This window comes from Peromyscus maniculatus, chromosome 8 (assembly GCF_049852395.1).
Source record: "Peromyscus maniculatus bairdii isolate BWxNUB_F1_BW_parent chromosome 8, HU_Pman_BW_mat_3.1, whole genome shotgun sequence".
In the NCBI taxonomy this organism is placed as follows: Eukaryota; Metazoa; Chordata; class Mammalia; order Rodentia; family Cricetidae; genus Peromyscus; species Peromyscus maniculatus.
The window spans coordinates 43632823-43651343 of record NC_134859.1 but is presented as its reverse complement, the minus strand read 5'-3'; the positions used below and the strand labels follow the sequence as shown (position 1 = coordinate 43651343).

The window sequence follows — 18521 nt, the reverse complement described above, 5'->3', positions numbered from 1 at the left end:
ATAGAAACCACCCTGCCCAGAGCCACAGTAATTCTTCTCAGATGTTTCAAAACACGGATCAACAAGTCAGCAACCAGCCCTGGAGGTGGCAGAGTTCTGCGGCTTAGATGGGTCCCAGCTGACCCCACCGTCATGGAAAACATCCCAGACTCCATGTGCCTGTGGGTCATTAGTGACATCCATTAGGAGAGTCTTGCTTTGACTTTCTGTTTGTTGAAGTCCCGTCAGTCAGGATCAGTCCTGAGGTTTCAGTCACTGGGGAAGTGCCTGCCAATCTGGCTGTCTCCTGTAGCTTGAGTCAGTCAGAGTCTCCTGTAGCTTCAGTCAGAGTCTCTCTGTAGCTTCAGTCAGAGTCTCTCTGTAGCTTCAGGCAGAGTCTCTCTGTAGCTTCAGGCAGAGTCTCTCTGTAGCTTCAGGCAGAGTCTCTCTGTAGCTTCAGGCAGAGTCTCCTGTAGCTTGAAGTGTGGTAGCCATGGTCAGCAGCTCTGGAGTTCCGCTTCCTGAATCCATACTGCGGCTAAGGATCCCAAGAGGCTCTGGGGAAAGGCCTCAGCATCCCAGGAGCACCGAGGCTATGCAGTGTACTATCACAGTGTACACAGCTAATTACAGATCAGGCTGAGAGGATCACCGTGCCCCAGATACATGAGCTGGCCGGCGCAAGGCAGAGGGACCCCAATTGCAGGCAGTGGGGTTCTTTGGGCCCGTGATTGGGTATCCTTTGCCCTCTCGCCCACCTGGAAGAGCCCTCTTTGTCCTGGGCTCTCACCCCAAGCCTACCTACCATTATCTCCTCAGGCTGATGATTGCTCATACGCCTTTTCTGCTCTTCCCAGCTTCCAGCCCAGGTAGCTGTGTCCACTCGCTGTAAAGCAGTGCCATACCAGCTAATCCCACGGACAGAGGCTCAGCAGTGAGCCCTGGGAGCTGGGGATGGGAGGATCTTAGCTACCACCCCCACGTTAGCACGCTGCAAACACACATTTGTAATCAGTTTTGTTTGTGTTGTTGTTGTTTTAGAGTGTAGTGGGAAAACCACTGTCCCAGTGATGGGTCCTAACTCTGCTACTTGGTAACTTGGTAGAGGGGATTTCCGCACTAAAACATGCAGAGTGTATGAGCTGAAGAGAGTGTTCACCTCTCTTCATCTACCAGTCCTGTGGACCTGTCCTCACCCTGCCTGCCTTCCTCCTGAGGGTGTGTGGCCAGTTCTTAGCTGCTCCTGCCTCTCTTTTGTTTGTTTGTTTAGTTTTTTGAGACAGGGTTTCTCTGTGTAGCTTTGGTGCCTGTCCTGGAACTCACTCTGTAGACCAGGCTGGCCTCAAACTCACAGAGGTCCTCCTGCCTCTGCCTCCTGAGTGCTGGGATTAAAGGCGTGTGCCACCGCCACCCGGCTACTCCCGCCTCTTTCAGGAGGGTTGCCTTTGAGACAGTTGGAAGAGACGCAGAGCGAAGGGAACTTTGTGCTGGGCTGGAAGCACCTGGTCTCTTTCCTGGGGAAGACAGGCATGTCTCGGTGACTGAGGAGCCCAGGGAGCTCCCCTGGGTGTGCCTTCTTCCCTCTCCTTTTCTGGTGTGAAGCAGTGAGCTCCAGGCTGCTCGACCTTGTCTAGCTAAGAGAAGAGTAAAAGCCACTGGAGGGGCTGCTTGTCACACTCCGCACTCTTCCTGTTTCCTCCCGGCCTAGAAAATGCTCTGTATCCACAGTGCCCCCTGTTGGAGGGAAGAGCAGAGATCCGACTTCAATTTCAGACCTTATCTGGCCTAGGAAGTTCTGGGTTTGTGGCCGGAGTTGCTCTCTAAAGAAAGAACAGGTGGTCCATGGCAGCCGCCAGGAGCCACGCCACACTTCACCGGTTCCGCCGTTCCTGCCAGCCGTCCGGTCTTGGGTGCAGAGATTCCCCAGCACACAGGTGTGCGTCGATCTGTCCAAGCTGTGGAGCTGACCACTGAGCTGAGCCCTCGCTGACCTCAGGACGGGTGGCTCTGACTCACCAGGGCTGGAGCAGGGCAGGCTTGTGCATGTAGCTCCACTTGGCTCCAGTAGCTGGCCATTTCCTGTTCTCTCTGGAACCGCAGTGTTCTGTGGAATAGCTCAACTGTCCCCACATTTCCTGGTGATGTGTTATATGTGTGTTCCGCCAGGGTCCAGCAGTTCTTGTGTTTCATATGCCACATCTTTAAAAATTGAACATTTACGGATTAAAGGCCCTTCTCTCCAGAGATACTTACAGAATTAGCCCTGGGTGTTTACAGTATTGAAAACTCACCTTGATGTGGGGGCATTCAGCTCAGCAGAGGCCCAGACACCGAGGCCCATACATGCCCATATGGACACTCGGACGTGCTCCTCAGGCCAAAGCCTGTGGCAGTCTTAAATGCCCCTCTGTGAGTTGCTGAGTGCTTGTGTGTGGTTTGCGCCTTCCGAAAGTTTTCACCGCTGACCTCAGCTTTCCGTTCCAGCATCCAGACTGATGGGCTGCACTGCACCCCGCGAGCTGCCCACGGGAGGCCAGGAAGGCGAGCAGCTGCAGCTGCAGAGGAACTGGCCGCTGCTCTCTGAGGGGGAAGCCCAGGAGCTGACACAGGTAGAGGGTCCCCACTGCCTCTGTAGGCCACTTAAGCATCTCTGCCCTCACTACCTGTGCCTCATCCCTCTCCTGCCTGAAGACAGGCCCTTGTTGGATTATGTTTGCCTTTCACTGAAACAGTGGTTCTCAACCTGTGGGTCTCAACCCCTTTGGGGGGATTGAACGACCCTTGCACAGGGGTCGCCTAAGACCATTGGAAAACATAGATATTCACATTACAATTCATAACAGTAGCAAAATCACAGTTGTGAAGTAGCAATGAAAATCATGTTCTGGTGGGGGTCACACAGCATGAGGACTGTATGAAAGGGTCACAGCATTAGGAAGGTTGAGGACCACTGCTCTAAAGGAGCTTCTTGGTCCCAGGCTCTGCTCTGTTTTTGGTTGGAGAGAGGACAAGAATGCAGCTGCCCATCCCAGCACTCTAGTTTCATGGCATACAAACTCACAGTGTGCACACCATCTGCACATACAGTTGCCTTGGTGGCCACCTCCCTCCATTGCATATGTATGTGTGCATGTATGTAGACTGTATGTGTATGTGCTACATAGTGCTATCCCTGTTCTGCACAGCATGTGTATGCTCTGCCTACTTACATGTGACTGTGCAGTGTGCATGTGCTCTGTGTACATGTGTTGTATGGTATGTGGGAACTGTATGCTGTGTGCTGCTCATGAACATATGTTCTCCTCTACAGCCATGTATATACAGCTAAGAGTAAATTAACTTGCTCAGATGTCTCATGTTCAACATTAGATTCTGAAAGTTCTCCACTTGTCCTCAGAAAGTTGAAATTTAAACACTCCACCAAATAGTTGACGTTTACCTCTTCGTAGTGTCCCTGCACAGTGTGCCTGCCTTTTCCTCTGGCTTTTGAAGGAGCTCATCAGCATGTTGTTTTACTTTCAGATGTTTCAGTTTCTGTCCTTAGAAGATAAGAGTTCTTGTAGGATGTGATGGCTTTTCTCTGCGGTCACAGCACCCTGAAGCATCAGGCCAGCCTGATGGAAGAGAGAGGCTCCCTAAAAAGCAACAGCCAGAAAAGAGCTGTTAGTAAGTCAGGAGGATGAGGAAGAGGCAGTAGGATCATGAGTTACCTGCAGGTGTACATGCATGCATACGTACATGCATACATAATGCATGCATGCCTGAGTCAATGTAATCCTGTTCTTAATTTAGAAGAGACAGAGGCCTGGGCGTGGTTTCCAGCATGGGTGGCTCACAACCAACCTTCTGGTCTCCGTGGGTACTGCGTTCACATAGTGCACATACAGACAGACAGACAAAAGAGTCACACACATAAAGTTAAACTAAATAAATCTTTTTTAAAAACAAACAATTTTTAAAAAAACAAATATAATTTAAAAATTAAAATGCCAAGTCAGTGTTCATGTTGCCCCAACCTGCCATGAGGCCTGTCTGTTCTAACCAGGACCTGCAGCCACCTTCAGAGATGGTAACTGCTCTGCCCCTCGTCTGTGGGAGTTGCTGGTAAATACAGGGTTCTGTCTGGGGTGGGGAGGCATGCCTCAAGCAGAGCACTGTGTGTTTCCATTGGGAGGTGGATGTGAACAGTCATTCAGTAAACCTGGATTTTAAAAATGAGTGCTCAGTTTATGTGTCTGCATAGGCACAAACTTCTTTGATCTTAGCAGTTTCATCTTTGGGGGGAAAATTCATCCTTTCTATGAGATTCTTTAAACATAGACCCCTGTTCCTTTTCCTTCATGGTTCAATAATTATGTTTAAGCACGACCCAGGCACACTGCCAGGTGTGACGAGCGTCTTCTGCAGGTCACTAGTCACATTGTCTTCAAGACTTCAGAATGTGGTCTTACTTGTATGGGATTCTGAGGAAGCCTAGTGTATCACAGGCCCACATCTCCCAGTTTCCTCTGAGCACCTTCCTGAGAGTTTGGACAAGAGTACATTGGTCTCGGGGGCTGCATATGAGGTGCCTCATGCCTACCTCTATAATAGTGTCTGAACCTGCACTTGTGTTCAGGCAGAATCTTACTTGTTAGTTGCAATGATGGTCATGTAGTCTGAGAGGCACCTCCTGTTTGTGAGCATCAAATCTCTGTCAGCCGCCAGGCGGCGGTGGCGCACGCCTTTAGTCCCAGCACTCAGGAGGCAGAGCCAGGTGGGTCTCTGTGAGTTGGAAGCCAGCATGGTCTACAGAGCGAGATCCAAGACAGGCACTAAAACTACAGAGAATCCCTGTCTCGAAAAACTAAAATAAATGAATGAATGAATGAATCAATCAATCAATCAATCAATCTGTCAATCTGTCAGCCTTCATCCTAAAGTTGAGGGCCAGAGGGGAAGATGTCAGGATGAACATAGCCCAAGCCAAGAATGGGGTAGGGCTCCACAGCGCCTGTCTGTGGCAGTACCTAGAGGTCCTGGAGTGGTCCGTGTTGGCAACACTGGATACGATGTGTAGAGGTCTTAGTGTTGGGACACTGTGATCAGTGGTGCTAAGGGTCTGTGGTGCCAGACTGGGTCTGAGGTGGGGGCTCTGTACTGGTCAGGGGGTGCAGCCTAGCTTTACGTGAAGCGGTCTTTTCGAGGTGAAACACATGTTTCGTATTTGGAGAGGAATTCCTGGCTGTGCAGTCGGAGCACAAGTAGGAACGAGTTAAATTCTGGGGAAAACAAAAATGCAAGAAATCCTCCTCCGTCCAGCTGTGGTTTGGGTTGCAGATGCTATTAAAGCCATTATGTTGAGATGTGTCCTGGTGATTTAAATTGCAGTTGGGGATGCTAATGGGGAGGTGGCCAGGATTACACAAGGGCGGGAGTGGGTGCGTGGTTTGTGGCCACCAGCTGCCGCGTCACTGCGGCTGGGGGAGAAAGAGCCCAGGAGGCCAGAAGGAAACCAATCCCCTGGTAGATTTGGCAAAGCCTCTCAACTGACAACTGGCACAGTGTCTGCTCCTCCTCAGAGCTGTGGCTGCGCTTGGTCCAGGGGATCCACAGAACCACACGTTGGTGGCGGTAAAAGGTTGATAAAACAGGAAATGGGGCTTGCTCTCCTGAAGCAAGGCTTCCAGGGTTCATACGGGGCTTCTTTCCGTCTCTGTCTCTGTGTCCTGACCCGAGTTGAGAGGTTCTTCCCACTTTACCTCTTACTGGGAGGCTACTGCTGGAGACCAGGGTGATCAGATCCGGTGGACTGTGGGCAGAAAGACCCTGGTCCTAACAATAGACGGCGGCGGCAGAGAAAGCTACTCCTGTGTGTAAGATCTAGTGTCGTGCTCAGAGGGTGTGGTGGGACTCCGCAGGTGAGGTCTGCACGGCATGATGGTCTTGCAGCTTTATGTTTATTGTTAGAATCTCCCACAAGCTCCCTCTACCCCAGCTCCACATGTACCTGTACCTGCCCAGATGTAACTGTAGCTCTCTGGAAACAGTTTTGTGGTTCTCTATTGGTTATATAACCTACTTCAAGAAACTTGTGGGCCGGTGAGATGGCTCAGTGGGTAGAGGCGCTTGCCACCAAGCCTGATGACCTGAGTTTGATCCTTGGGACCTCCATGGTAGGAGAAAACTAAGTCTCACAAGTTATTCTATGACAGGCATGGTGGTACATGTTTTTAATCCGCAGAAATCAGGAGACAGAGGCAGGAGAATCTCTGTGAGTTGAGGACAAACTTGTCTACACAAGCCAACCAGGGCTACACAGTGAGACCCTGTCTCAAAACACAGGCACCAGAACTACATAGAACCCTGTATTGAAAAAAACAAAAACAAAAACAAAGAAACAAAAAAAATGGTCCTCTGACCACCACAATACACAAAACAAAACAAAAATAAATAAATACAATTAAAAAATGTAAAAAAGTTCATGTCTGCTATCTCTACCTTTTCATTCCTCTGAGCAAATGTAGAACATGGCTCATCATTTTCGGTACCCATCACCTTGGCCTGTTTTCCTTGGTACCCCAGATTTAAACCTACCTCAAACTCTCCTCTCTCCCTGCTGGAGAGGGAAACTCCAGTCAGTCATTTTGCGTGACCCTCGTCTGCATGAGATGACTGTACTCCCCAAGTGTCCCTGATTCGAAACAGGGCTCAGGGGTCAGAGCGTCACCAACTCGACTTCTGCAACCACACTATCTGCACATTGAGACCATGGGTCTTCTCCACACAGTGGCATGCACCGTGATGACCCCACACATGTGCTGCGGGCCTTAGCCCCCTGGGCAAGGGCCACACACAATTCCCCATCAGTTTGCCCGACCAGACTGCACAGCCTCTAAAGGTAGGGCCCAGGAGGTCCCACTTGCCAGCCTGAGTTCAAGGTCCGTCCCTTGAACAGTTTGTACTGAGAGGAGGCGCTGCGTGTTTGGCTTTGGCCACTGCAGGCTTTTGCCTTTTTCATGCTCAGGTGTCCTCCCACTTACTGGAACTTTCCTGTGGATACATCATCGTCCATTCCTACCTTCATTGAGAGGTTTCCAGGGGATTTTTTTTTTTTTTTTTTTGGTTTTTCAAGTCAGGCTTTCTCTGTGTAGCTTTGGAGCCTGTCCTGGATCCTCGCACTGTAGACCAGGCCAGCCTCGAACTCACAAAGATCCGCCTGGCTCTGCCTCCCAAGTAAGTTCTGGAATTAAAGGCGTGCGCCACCACCGCCCAGCTGATGTTTTTTTATTTAGAGCTTTATTCTAGTCCACTGTAGCACTGAGCTAAATCGTGCACCTCAGACACGGGTTGAGTATCCTGACACACGTGGAGGCCAGGCATACCTTTCCTCAGTCTCCTTCACCTTACCTTTTGAGATAAAGACCCTAACCTGACCGGACCCGCGGGCCAGTGAGCCCTGGAACCCACCCGTCTGCTCCACAGTTCTAGGATTATGGTGACGCATCTCAGTGCCCCAGCTTTTATGTAGGTGCTGGGATCTGACCTCAGGTCAGGTGCTTATGTTTGTGCAGTGAGCCCTCGTCCCACCGAGTCATCTCGCCAACTCACAACTGACATTTTAATATAAAGAGTACAAGGGAGAGCGGCCAGATGAGGAAACACAGAGCTAGATCAGAGAGGCCCCAACAGTCTCCCGGCCTCTCCCAGGGAGTTGGCCTGTTACCCTCCAGCACGTTTGTGCCACCAAGCAGGATCTCCGTTAAGTCTTTCTGGGGCTTACATTGCAGGTCAAGCTGGAATCACCACTCTCAGACCTGAATCTCATACCGAACCCCCATTCTCTGGGAGGTCACACTGGGGTCCGGTGGCCACCACCTCTACCCTCTAGTCACACAGCTGGCCTTTGCATCACCACAAACTCAGGTGTAGGCCTGGGTCTCCTTGGTTACAAAGACAAAGACATTTCCATTACTTGACAAGTCCCAAAGATCTAGGTGCTTCCAGGACCCAGGAACAAAGGCTAGTCAGATCTTTTGTTTGGCATTTAGTTATTTACTTACTTGTTTGTTTGTTTAGAGACAGGGTCTCTTTGTAACCCAAGCTAGCCTAGAACTTCCTGGGTTACCAGGCTGGCTTCAAACTCTTGACAGCATTCCTGTTTCCCCTTCCCAGGTATACCGTCGTACCCAGCTTTCAAATTCTTATAATACAATAAAGGTACAAAGAGTTCAAATTATAACATTTATCCCCTCACTTTAGTATTTGAAGCAGGGTCTCACTATATATTCCTGGCTGGCCTTGAACTCACAGGGATCCATCTGCCTCTGCCTCCCAAGGCTGAGACTAAAGGTGTGTGCCACCCCACCTAATTTACCTAATGGTATACACTTTTCTCCTGTGTTGTTGTTGTTGCTTGTGATGTGCTGGTCTGCTATTTAAAGAACACATTGCTAAAAAACAAGGCCCTGAAGACTTTTGAGTTCCACCTTTTATGTCTTAAGTTGTTCATCCATTTTGAGTTCATTTTTGCATGTGAAATGAGATGGCTATAACATTGTTAGTGAACTATTTTCCCACTGTGAGTTGCCTTGAAGCCCTGTCCAAAGTCCATTAGCCATGGAAGTATGGGTTTCTCACCCTTTTTCTTCTTTATCCTGGTCTACTGGTCAGTGTTTTGATTACTATAGCTCCGTAGTAAGCTCTACAATCGTTAAGTGTGTCGTAGTTCTCTTGTTTAGTTTTTAGCTTTTGAGGTAGGGTTTCATACAGCCCAGGCTGACATCAAACTCATTATGTAGCCAACACTGGCCTCGAACTCCTGAGCCTCCAGCCTCCCGATGCTGAGATTGCACATGCATACAGGCACCCAGCTCCCACTCTGTGAGATTTGCTTTGGCTGTTCTAGGTCCCTTCCATAAGGGGGAAAAGTTCAGCTTTTCCTTTTTGGTTTACAAACTGCAGCTTGCATTTTGACCCTGCCCGCATTGACTCTGTGTCACTTTGGGAGGTTCTGTGGCCAGGGCAGCCTGAGATCTTCTGGCCGAGCACCTAGGGAATCTTCCTGTTTGTTTCGGTCTCTAGCTTCAGTCAGCAAAGCGTCTCCTTTCCTGTGCACGTGCCACCCTTTTGCTAGGCTGCTGTTTTGTTCTCTGGGACGCCGTCACAAGCAGAATGGTTTCCTCCACTTCCTTTTCCAGTCCTTTGCTGCTGCTCTAGAGGGCTACAGGCTTGTGTCACGTTGGTCCTGTGCTGAGCTCATTGCTCAGACCTGTTCACGTTTGGAGCTGAGTCTTAGGTTCCCTGCAGTCAGGTAACACCCTCTCCACACGGGAGTCTTTCTGTGTGTCCTTCCCAAAACTGTTCACTTTTTTTTTTTCCTTTCCTGCTCCACTATTTAGAAATTTTTATTTTGTATATGAATGTTTGCCCACATGTGTCTGTGGTACCATGTTCATGCTCCATTCCCGCAGAGGCCAGAAGAGGGCATCTGATCCCCTGGAACTGGAATTACAGACAGTTGTGAGCCAACCTGTGGGTTCTGGGAATTGAACCCAGGTCCTCTGGAAGAGCAGTTAGTGCTCTTAAGCACTGCGCCATCTCTGCAGTCCCCTTTTTTCACTACTTTGACTCCCAGGATGTGGGCGCCCTGTTGGTAGATGCTACTTGTGAACCCGATTGCTCTCTTGAGGAAGGTCCTCTTTTGTCTCTGAGCATTTAATCGGGAGGGCATGTCGGATTCTGTTGATGCCCATCCTTTGTCAGTGGAAGGTCTTTGCAGTGTGCTGCTAACGTGGTAAGTCATTGGTTCCCTCACACCAAATCCCCCGTTCTCTGCGAGCTTCCCATATGGATTCAGTTTGTTTCCTGTGCTGTGTTTTCGTTTTCAGTCGTCTCTAAGAATTTACTAATTTCCTTTCGTTGGTTGTTTCAGAGCTGCTGTTTAATTTGTGTATATCTATGAATGTTAGGGATTTCCAAATTTCTACTTCGATTCCACTGTGGTCAGAGAAGAAACTTATTATTTCAGTCACTGTACATTTAATGAGCTCCGTTCCCTGGCATATGATGTATGCTGGAGAAAGTCACTGAAGCATGGGATACTCTGCTTCGTTCTGAAAATCCTGGGAATCCAGAAGTGAACTCTGTTCCCATGTTAACGAGCCCTCTGCTGGCCAGTAGCCACAGCCACTAGAGTAGCTTCAGGGTGGGGCTGCTTACCGAAAAGGGCAAAGCTGGAATGTGAGGACCCTCAGCCTTACCTCAGAAGAAGGCCTGAAGGTTGAGTGCATCACCAATGGCCAGTGGTTTAATCACCCCATATAACGAAGCCTCCATAATATCCCCAGAGACCTTTTCAGACGTCTTTCCGATAGACATCTCCCCGGACAATTGGAGGACCTAAGGGCGAGTGCCCACAGAGGGCATGGAAGCCCTACCCTGGCCTTGTGCATTTCTTTGTCTGTATCCTTGGTAATTATCCTCATGACGAACCAGTCAACATAAGTTAGTGTTCTCTGCGTTCTGAGCAAACCAGGACAAGCCAAGGGGGCTTGTAGGAACCCTGACATAACTCCTGGTCATCAGGAAGGGTGGAATAGCCGGTCATCAGGAGAAGGTTCACATCCGGCACTGGAGTGGGGACACTGTGGGGACAGAGTCCCCACCCTTGGGATCTGCACTATCCAGGAAGTGGATATCAGAGCTGAATTAGAGGACACACAGCTGAGAGATGCCTGCTTGCTGATGGGGAGAGGTCCCCAGACTCTCGGTGTCAAGAGGGTGCTGTTAGTACAGGGAGGCTGGCTTGCTCCTCCCCATATTCTCAGGCTGGGGTGTTCAGCTGGAGTGTTGTTATAGTTCACCGAAGCCCTGCATTTCCTTAAGTGACCCCTTTTAATTAACTTGTCATAGTAGGTAACAGGTGTGAAGTAGCTTCGGTCTTGGCTGGGAAGCAGGTCTTGGGTTTCGATGCCATTAAATCATGTCAGATGAATGAGAGATGAACAAGCTCAGGGGCTGGCTGTCCTTCTGTCTGTGTGCAGTGTGAAGGCGGCACATGCAGAGATGGGGAGGTGTAGTGACTGCATCTGGCCGTAGAACTCATTGGGTTGGGTATTCTGGTCGTCACTGTCCCGTCATCCAGCAGGGTTGTACCTGAAAGTGTGGATAAGAACAGATGGTACCTCAAGAAGCAGTGTGAGGCATCCACATTGCTGAGAACCTGGGGAAGCCATGCCTCAGTAGATCTTCCCAGGTCTCCTGTTTTGTGTAGTGAAGATTCATCTTTCTGCAGACATTTGACTCACTTGGAGGTCACCTATGACTGAGTTGAGTAGCAGTGGTCTGGGCCAGCCTTGGATCTGTGTACTCAAGCATCATGGCTGGCCCTCAAGTGAGAACAGCTATTTGTCACTGGCAGCCGGCCGCCAGATGCGGTTCAGGGCCCACAGATCCCTGAAGGCCTGAGCTCAGCCACTCCGCTGTCTCTAAGTCACCTCAGAAGTGGCACAAGCAAGCCCACGCACACCATGGTATGGGGGAGACCATGAGACCGGAGCCTCACAGCCACCCTCCCTGCCAGCCCCAGACCACCAGGAGCCCCTCGGAATGCAGCCGCTGGGACGTGAGACTAGGGTGGTCTGCGAGCTTTGCGTGTGATGGATTGCAGCAGAGCATGCTCCTGCAGCCCCTAGGGCTTCCCTGTTGTGAAAGCCAACTTTCCCCTCTTTACCTTCTCCACAGCATGTTAATGGCTCAACTGGAAGAACTGCTCAGAGTTGCAGACAGCTTGATTTATCCCAGCTCTGTTCTTAACTGGTTGCTAATTTCTCACTGTAGGAAAATTCACAGTTTCTGGGTGAGTCAGAGTAGGAAGAGTGGCGAGCAGACGGCCTCACTCATACTAACTGTGGGTGCTCACATCCATACCCCAGACCCTAGAGTCATATGACAAGGTAGAGCAGAGCATCCTTTCCAAGATTCTCTGTGAAGAGAGCAGCCAGTGTACTGCTACACGTGTGGGCACACAGAATGTGTCCCAAGCTAGGCTGTCTTGACAGCCCAGCTCTACATCACGAGGCCAAGACCCCTTGGGAGTGTGTGTGTGTGTGGGGGCACATCCAGTGCATCTGTCAGTCAGCTCTGGTTCCATAATGTGCTGTCTTTGGAGGCTGGGGTCTCTCTATATGGCACTGCTGCCACCCAGGACTGTGTTGGTGTGCTGGTCTCCAGTCCAGGCAGCGTTGTGCAGATAGACCATTCATCATCACATACCACTGAGCTGTGAGCTCTTGTCCAGAGCAGCCTTCAGGACCCATAGGGCTTTCAAGGCCAGCAAGGTAGAGAGCCCTCCTCAAAGATTCCCTGGGAGTGGCCCCTTGCAGAGTGGCATTTGTGATTGTCCTAGGAACAGCTGTGTGTATGTGTGTATGTTGCGCACAGGGGGAGGTGGGAGGTGTGGGGGGGGGGTCTTACTGGCTTTTTCCCATGATCTTATGTGTCCCTCTCTACTTCCTGTCTGGATCCTGCCTGAGTCACCCAAACTATTGCCTTCTCCCGCCACAGACACTGAGAGGAGCTGATGTGACTCACGGACAGTGGCACTTGCTGCTCATTGCTGTGTTGCATCCGTGACTTCCCCGAGAGAAAAGCCCTCAATTTCCCAGACTTTTCCTGGACACGTGCCTGCACATGTTTACGTGCCTTGCCTGTCCAGCATGGGCTGAGCATTTGCAGTTAGGTAGTCTGCACAGGTGAAGCCGCCTGGTTACTGTGTGTTTGTTACATATGAGGGACTTGTGGGAACGTCCATTTGAGCCTGGTCTTTGACTCACAGCCAGAGAGGGCTCATCGAGGCCCCCCCCCCCCCCCCCCCCCCCCCCCCCCCCGGGTACGTCAGAGACTGGCAGCATTATGTGCTGATGACTAGACAGCTTGTCATCCTGGGCCACAGAGGGAACAACTGTTTTTAAGGTTTGGCCAGACTTCACGAGCTCCATTCTTTCCATCCCCTGTTATATGGAATGTGCGTGGTGCTATTTAATTACTTCAATCCCTCTCTTAAAGAAAAAAGGCTACCAATATTGTAAGGTATTAGTGCTGGGAAGGTTAGCTCTGCGACCTTCTTTGTCTGCAGACCTAGAAGCCGTTGGATGTCTTTTCAGTATGGGCAGTATTAATTAATTCCAAGTACATTTTGGCAGACAGGCCAAGGGGTCTTAGCGGGCTATTTGGAATGAGTTCTGTTTTTAAGACTTAAAAAATGGTGAGACTTTTTCCAAATCAAATGTTAAATAGCAACCAGCCTTTATTTTGAGTATTTTACAATAAAACGCTGAAACTTGGATGGGCAATCAGCTGTTTGGGCCACAGATTATTATATGTGAATATTCTTTGACTATTAGGCAAAGGTCACAGAATACATAGTCTTGCCTCTCCCTCCCCCCCCACTTTGGGAAAGTCCCATGTAGTTGAGGCTGGCCTAGTCAAGATGACCTTGAATTTCTGGTCTTCTGACTTCCACCTCCTAAGTGCTGAGATTACAGGCCGACACCACCACACCCGGTTTATGTAATTCTGGGGACTGAGATTCAGCTGAGCTACATCCTCAGCCCACACGTAATCTTTCTTTTTCTTCTCACTGTGTACAAGGCAAAAGCAATTGACTTAGCTTTTCAGGAAGATGACAGTGGAAATGTAAGTCTCACAGACTGTCATACAGGTGGTCTTTGTGGACACAAGGTCCTGTGACCCTTACTCCTGTTTCATATGGCTGGTATTCATGTTTGTCCTGGCTGAGATGTCTGTCCAGCCTCACATTCACACTGGCATTCTGTGTAATACATTGTGTGTATTATCTTAACCAGTCATGACTTTGGTTCACGCTCTTTTTGAAGTGTATTTTGGAAGTCTTCACTCTTCACTCACTATATGGTCATTTAAGAATGTATTGTTTCTTCCTGTACTGCAGCTCTCTGGCCACCCCCGGCTGGGAGGGCTGCTTAGGCTGTGCAGCCCAGCATCCAGGAGTGACTGCCTCCTCCAGGCCCAGATGAGATCCTTGCTTTGTTTTCAGGGACATGTGATTTCTCACAGTGCCCTGGTGATGTGACTGAATCATCCTCCTGGGGGTTAATGCCAAGCTAGTGGTTATGTCTCCTGTAAGCTAGCTCAGTCTGGATCCAGTGAGCCCCAGAGCTCATGGCCAGTGCTCAGCTTTTCTGGACCTTATTTAAAAAGAGTTTGAGATTTAAAAAAAAAAAAAAAAAAAAAAAGAGCAGTTCCTAAAATTAAGTTCTGTGAGTTGCATTGGAGGGGGTTCCCATAGCTTAAGCTTTTGTTTAAGCTCATCAGAGAAGGAAAAAGCAAATGCCAGGAAACAAAACTGAAGTGTACTTTAATCACGTATTTTTAGTTTTCATGCAAGCATGTGGATGTAGTAATAAAATCCAGCTCACATGGGCTGAACATCCCTTTTCTGAAGCACGCAGTACCCTACTGGTTTGAGATTATTTAGGAGTTTGAAATATTTCTCAGACATGAGATAGCCTCAGGCTGGGACCCAGTCTAAACATGAAATTCACTTGTCTTGTGTGCACCTTGGACACAAACCTGAAGAAGATCTCAGACCATAGTTACAGTGTACCTGCATTTCGGAGGTTTTGTTTTATATTTTATTTTTGTTGTTTTGAGATAGGGTTTTGTGTCATCAAGGCTGGACTCAAACTCCGTATGTCGCTGAGACTGGCCTTGAACTCCTGATTTCCTTGCCTCCACCTTGCAAGTGCTGGGATTGCAGATGTGCCCCTCCATGCCTGATTAGAGTGCCTGCATTTTGATGTGACCTATGTGAGATCAGGTGTGGTGGCCTACGGTAGCGTCACATCAGCTCAGAAAGACTCAGATTTGGGATTTGGGGGGATAAGGATGCCTACTTGTCACACTAATGTCATGCATAATGATTAAGTCACAGTCAGGTTTCCTTCTTTAAGTCTCTTCTTTCCCACAAGCACTGTTCTTCTTAGACACAGACAAGACAAACTCTACCTCCTAAGTAAACCAATGGCCAATGTGCTACAGGATCCACACATGCCTGGCTGGAAGCTGTGGCGCCCAGAGTTCTGGCAGGACCTGGATCCTGGTTCCAAAGAGGTCACAGTCTAAGACATTTCTATTCAGACCATGGCACGTACGTATGCCTGCAGGACAAGGGTGCTGGCCGAGAATTGCATTATTGGCCTGTCACGGTATATTTACACCCTCTGCAAAGATATGTGCTTGTATGGGACCCATGTGTACACAGCCCCGGAGACTGTAAAGAAGCATGGCCAGGGCTTGTGTATGGCCTGACTGTGGGAGGCTGGGGGACTTGTCAGATGACAGACAGAGTGACAGACAAGTAGGTGGCACCAGGCAGGTGAGAGAGGAATGTTGCCCGGGGAGAGGGTGGGACGGGGTGTTAGGGGATTCATTTCCTTGTTTTACTTTGTTGTCTGGGGTCCACTGTGTGAGGTCACAAGTATAGGAGATGGAAAAGACCTACTGCCTGATGTCATCGCCCATCTCCAGGGCTCACTGACCCCACAGTGTGCTCTCTAGAACTTGAGCCAGCTTTGGGGGAACAGATCTAGAACTGCAGAGAGTATGCTCAGTCTTGTGATGAAGTGTTCACGGGGAGACACAGGCTGTCTCCCTCTGTCTCTCCGCATGCTTTGGCGTAGCCTGTCTTTAGAGGAGCTCCTGAGGCCCATTGGTGGCCCCAATACAGGCCCTTGTCATTTGCAGTTTATTGTGCCGATGGCTTATATGACTCTAGCTGCTGGGAAAGAACTCAGGCCTTGCTGTCCTGGCTTCTCCTGCTTGTGTGTGTTGTTAGTCAAATGCACAGCTCTTGGCCGGGTCTCCAAGCTGGTGGAAGTGCCAGCCTATGAGCAAGGGTGCCTTTGTGAACTAGAACTGAGCACTTAGTGTGTGACCGGAGGTACCAGCTAGGTGCCGATAGAGCAGTGTGGGCCACCTAGGTGTGTGGTGGCTCTGCCAGACCCTCAGAGGACACTTTCACGTGTGTCCTCAGGTAGGGGTCAGGGACGGTCTTAGGATATAATGCAATCACTAGACAGACTTTGGGGGCCTCTGAAGTCCCCACTCAGCCCGTCCCTGCCGTAAGCAGCTGTGGGGAGACAGTGATTGTGTCCAAGATGTCCTGATGACTTGGGTGTAGCAAGAAATCCAAGGGAGTCTGCTTAAGGGGTATAATGAATTTATTAGGACATAGATTGGAAAAGACAACTCACTAAACAGAATAGGCGACTTGTTGCAGGGTCCTGGAAGGCTGAGGTCCTGTCCCATGCTTGTCTGCCACCTGAGTCAGTCTGCACCATCCAAGCCCACAACAGGGAGGAGAGAGCGGCCTATGTGCCTCTCAGGTCTCAAGGGTAGCCCCGAGGCCACGCCCCAGGGGCTGGTACTTAAAGGTTATAGGTGGAGAGGTATTCACTACACTCGGGTTCCTCAATCCCTCTTCCTTGGCCCACTGTGATGTGAGGCTTCCCCTGGAAGAAGGTGTTCACAGTCATCCCAAGTGGTGGGCGCTGTTTTCTTTAGTAAGTTTTCCCTTTTCCTGTCAGCTTGGAAATATTAGCTGCTTGACCCAGCTTCCCAGGAACATAGAGCAACCACAGTGTGAGGAGCTCAGAACTGCAGGAAAATCAAACTGCCTGAAGTATGACGTGCATCACTCATGTGAGTGTGGGAAGCTAGGGGAGATGGGCTTCCCAACCTGTCTGGCCTGCAGTGGTCTGTTGCTTTCTCCAGTGGCCCTGAGGGCACACATACCTGTCCTGAGACCCTCCGTGCCCTCTGCACCACCCACCCGAGGTAAGGATGGCCAGCCTTGTAGGTTTTGAAGTGGCCTTGTGTTGTGTGGCCTATAAATTATAGGCACTTGTCACTTCATGATGAGGATGCATTTTCAGAGGATCCTTGTGAGGGGACTTGAACATCACCAACATCTGGTGACTTACCCAGGTCTGAATGCTTGGCTCCCTTGCTGGTATGTGAGTTGTGAGCACAGCTGCACACAGCTGCTGCAGCATGACAAGCACACTGCTGTACCGAGTTCAAGGTTCACCCCAATATTTGTCTAGCGGTGTGAGCCACGTAGCCTAGTGACTCTGTTAGCCCAGGTCCACATGGTTTCGCTCAGCACCTTCTGGGATGGTCACATACACTTACCGATGGTGGGCAGCTGCATCCTGGGACCACAGGGTCAAGCCTAGTGCCGAGGCCAAGCCCAGGCGGCGGCGGCGGCTCTGTAGGCTGTGTCCTCCTGACTCAGAAAACCGCATCCCTTTGGTTACGTCAGGCTTCTGCTAGTGAGCTAAGGATGGAAACTGTGTGCTTATTACTTCTGCTTCTCCCAGATCCTGAGCAAGCTGAAGGGACTGGCGCTGGACACCGAGGCCGAGCTCGAGCGCCAGGACGAGGCTCTGGATGGCATCACCGTAGCTGTGGACCAGGCAACCCTGACTGTGGACAAGCATAACCGGCGTATGAGAAAGCTGATGTAGTGACGCAAACTTCAGAACGGCCATCCCTGGCATGGCTCTCCTGATTCTGCTCTTGTTCCCTGTGTCCTTTCAACTGGAACCCGGGAAGCCATTCTGGGTGCTGGAACTGCACCTTCCTAGGATGGGCCACCAAGAGGCCATGGCTGCATGAGCGTGGTGTGTTTTCCAGGTGCCCTCAGCATGTGGGCCAAGTCCTGTTCAGGTAAGGATGGCCACCACAGCATAGCCATCCTTCCTGTCTTCACCGAGACCCCAGCTTTGTGCTGCCACTGTGGGGCCGTGACCCAGGTTACCATGCACAAGTCACACCATATTGTCATCTTTTCACCACTTTGCCAAACAGTAAAGAAAATGTCAGCCATTCTGAGGGAGGTATGAGTACTTGGTCTAACTCTGCCATTCACTTGCCGCAGGCATTGGTTCCCCCTTAAGATGCTGCCGTAGCCCCCGGCACCTTCTCGTGGTCATCACTTGGAGGTCTATGGAGTGAGTCCCAGTGGCTGTATGTGTGTATTAGAACAGAGTGTTTATTGGATTGCGTACGTCGTAGGGGCTGGGTCCACGCACAGCCTTGTGCTCACTGTAGCTGCCCAGGCCAGGAATCTGGACCCCAGCAGCCCCAGTGCTGAAGGCTTGGAAGCTCCTGAATCACCGGTATTGGTTCTGCATCAGGTCAAAGATTATGGAGGCTGGTGTCCGTGGAGGAGGGCCGCAGCCATGTACTCTCAGAGGGAGAGGGCCTGCACATTTAGCACACGGCTTCCTCCACCACCCATTTAGGCTGCTCACAATCGGGGAAGCCCGCTTTCCCTAGTCACTGTCCCTCTGGAAGCACACTTCTCTCCCCCAGACACACAGGCATGTCTTGCCACTCCTAGACATCTCTTAATCTAGTAAGTTGATGACCATGACCAGTCTACTGGCCTTGCCCTGGCAGGCAGCCTTTTCTCACCACGTGTGTGGTGACTGGCTAAAGCCCCTAGTGCAGGCCGC

General features: G+C 50.3%; 1 protein-coding gene across 6 annotated transcripts in view; it reads left to right on the top strand.

Moving 5' to 3' along the window:
* The window catches only part of Snap47 (synaptosome associated protein 47), a 71799-nt gene extending 53907 nt beyond the window's left edge, over positions 1-17892 (top strand). For 4 of the 6 annotated variants that reach the window (XM_042284107.2, XM_006997226.4, XM_042284106.2 and 1 more), the window contains exons 4-5: positions 2464-2588; positions 17382-17892. In XM_042284107.2, the coding sequence (XP_042140041.1) occupies positions 2464-2588; positions 17382-17528 (272 nt within the window). In that variant the 3' untranslated portion in view covers positions 17529-17892. The remainder of the gene's footprint in view (positions 1-2463; positions 2589-17381) is intronic. The other 2 variants (XM_042284108.2, XM_076542454.1) reach the window with 1 other exon arrangement.
* Positions 17893-18521: the final 629 nt, after the last annotated feature.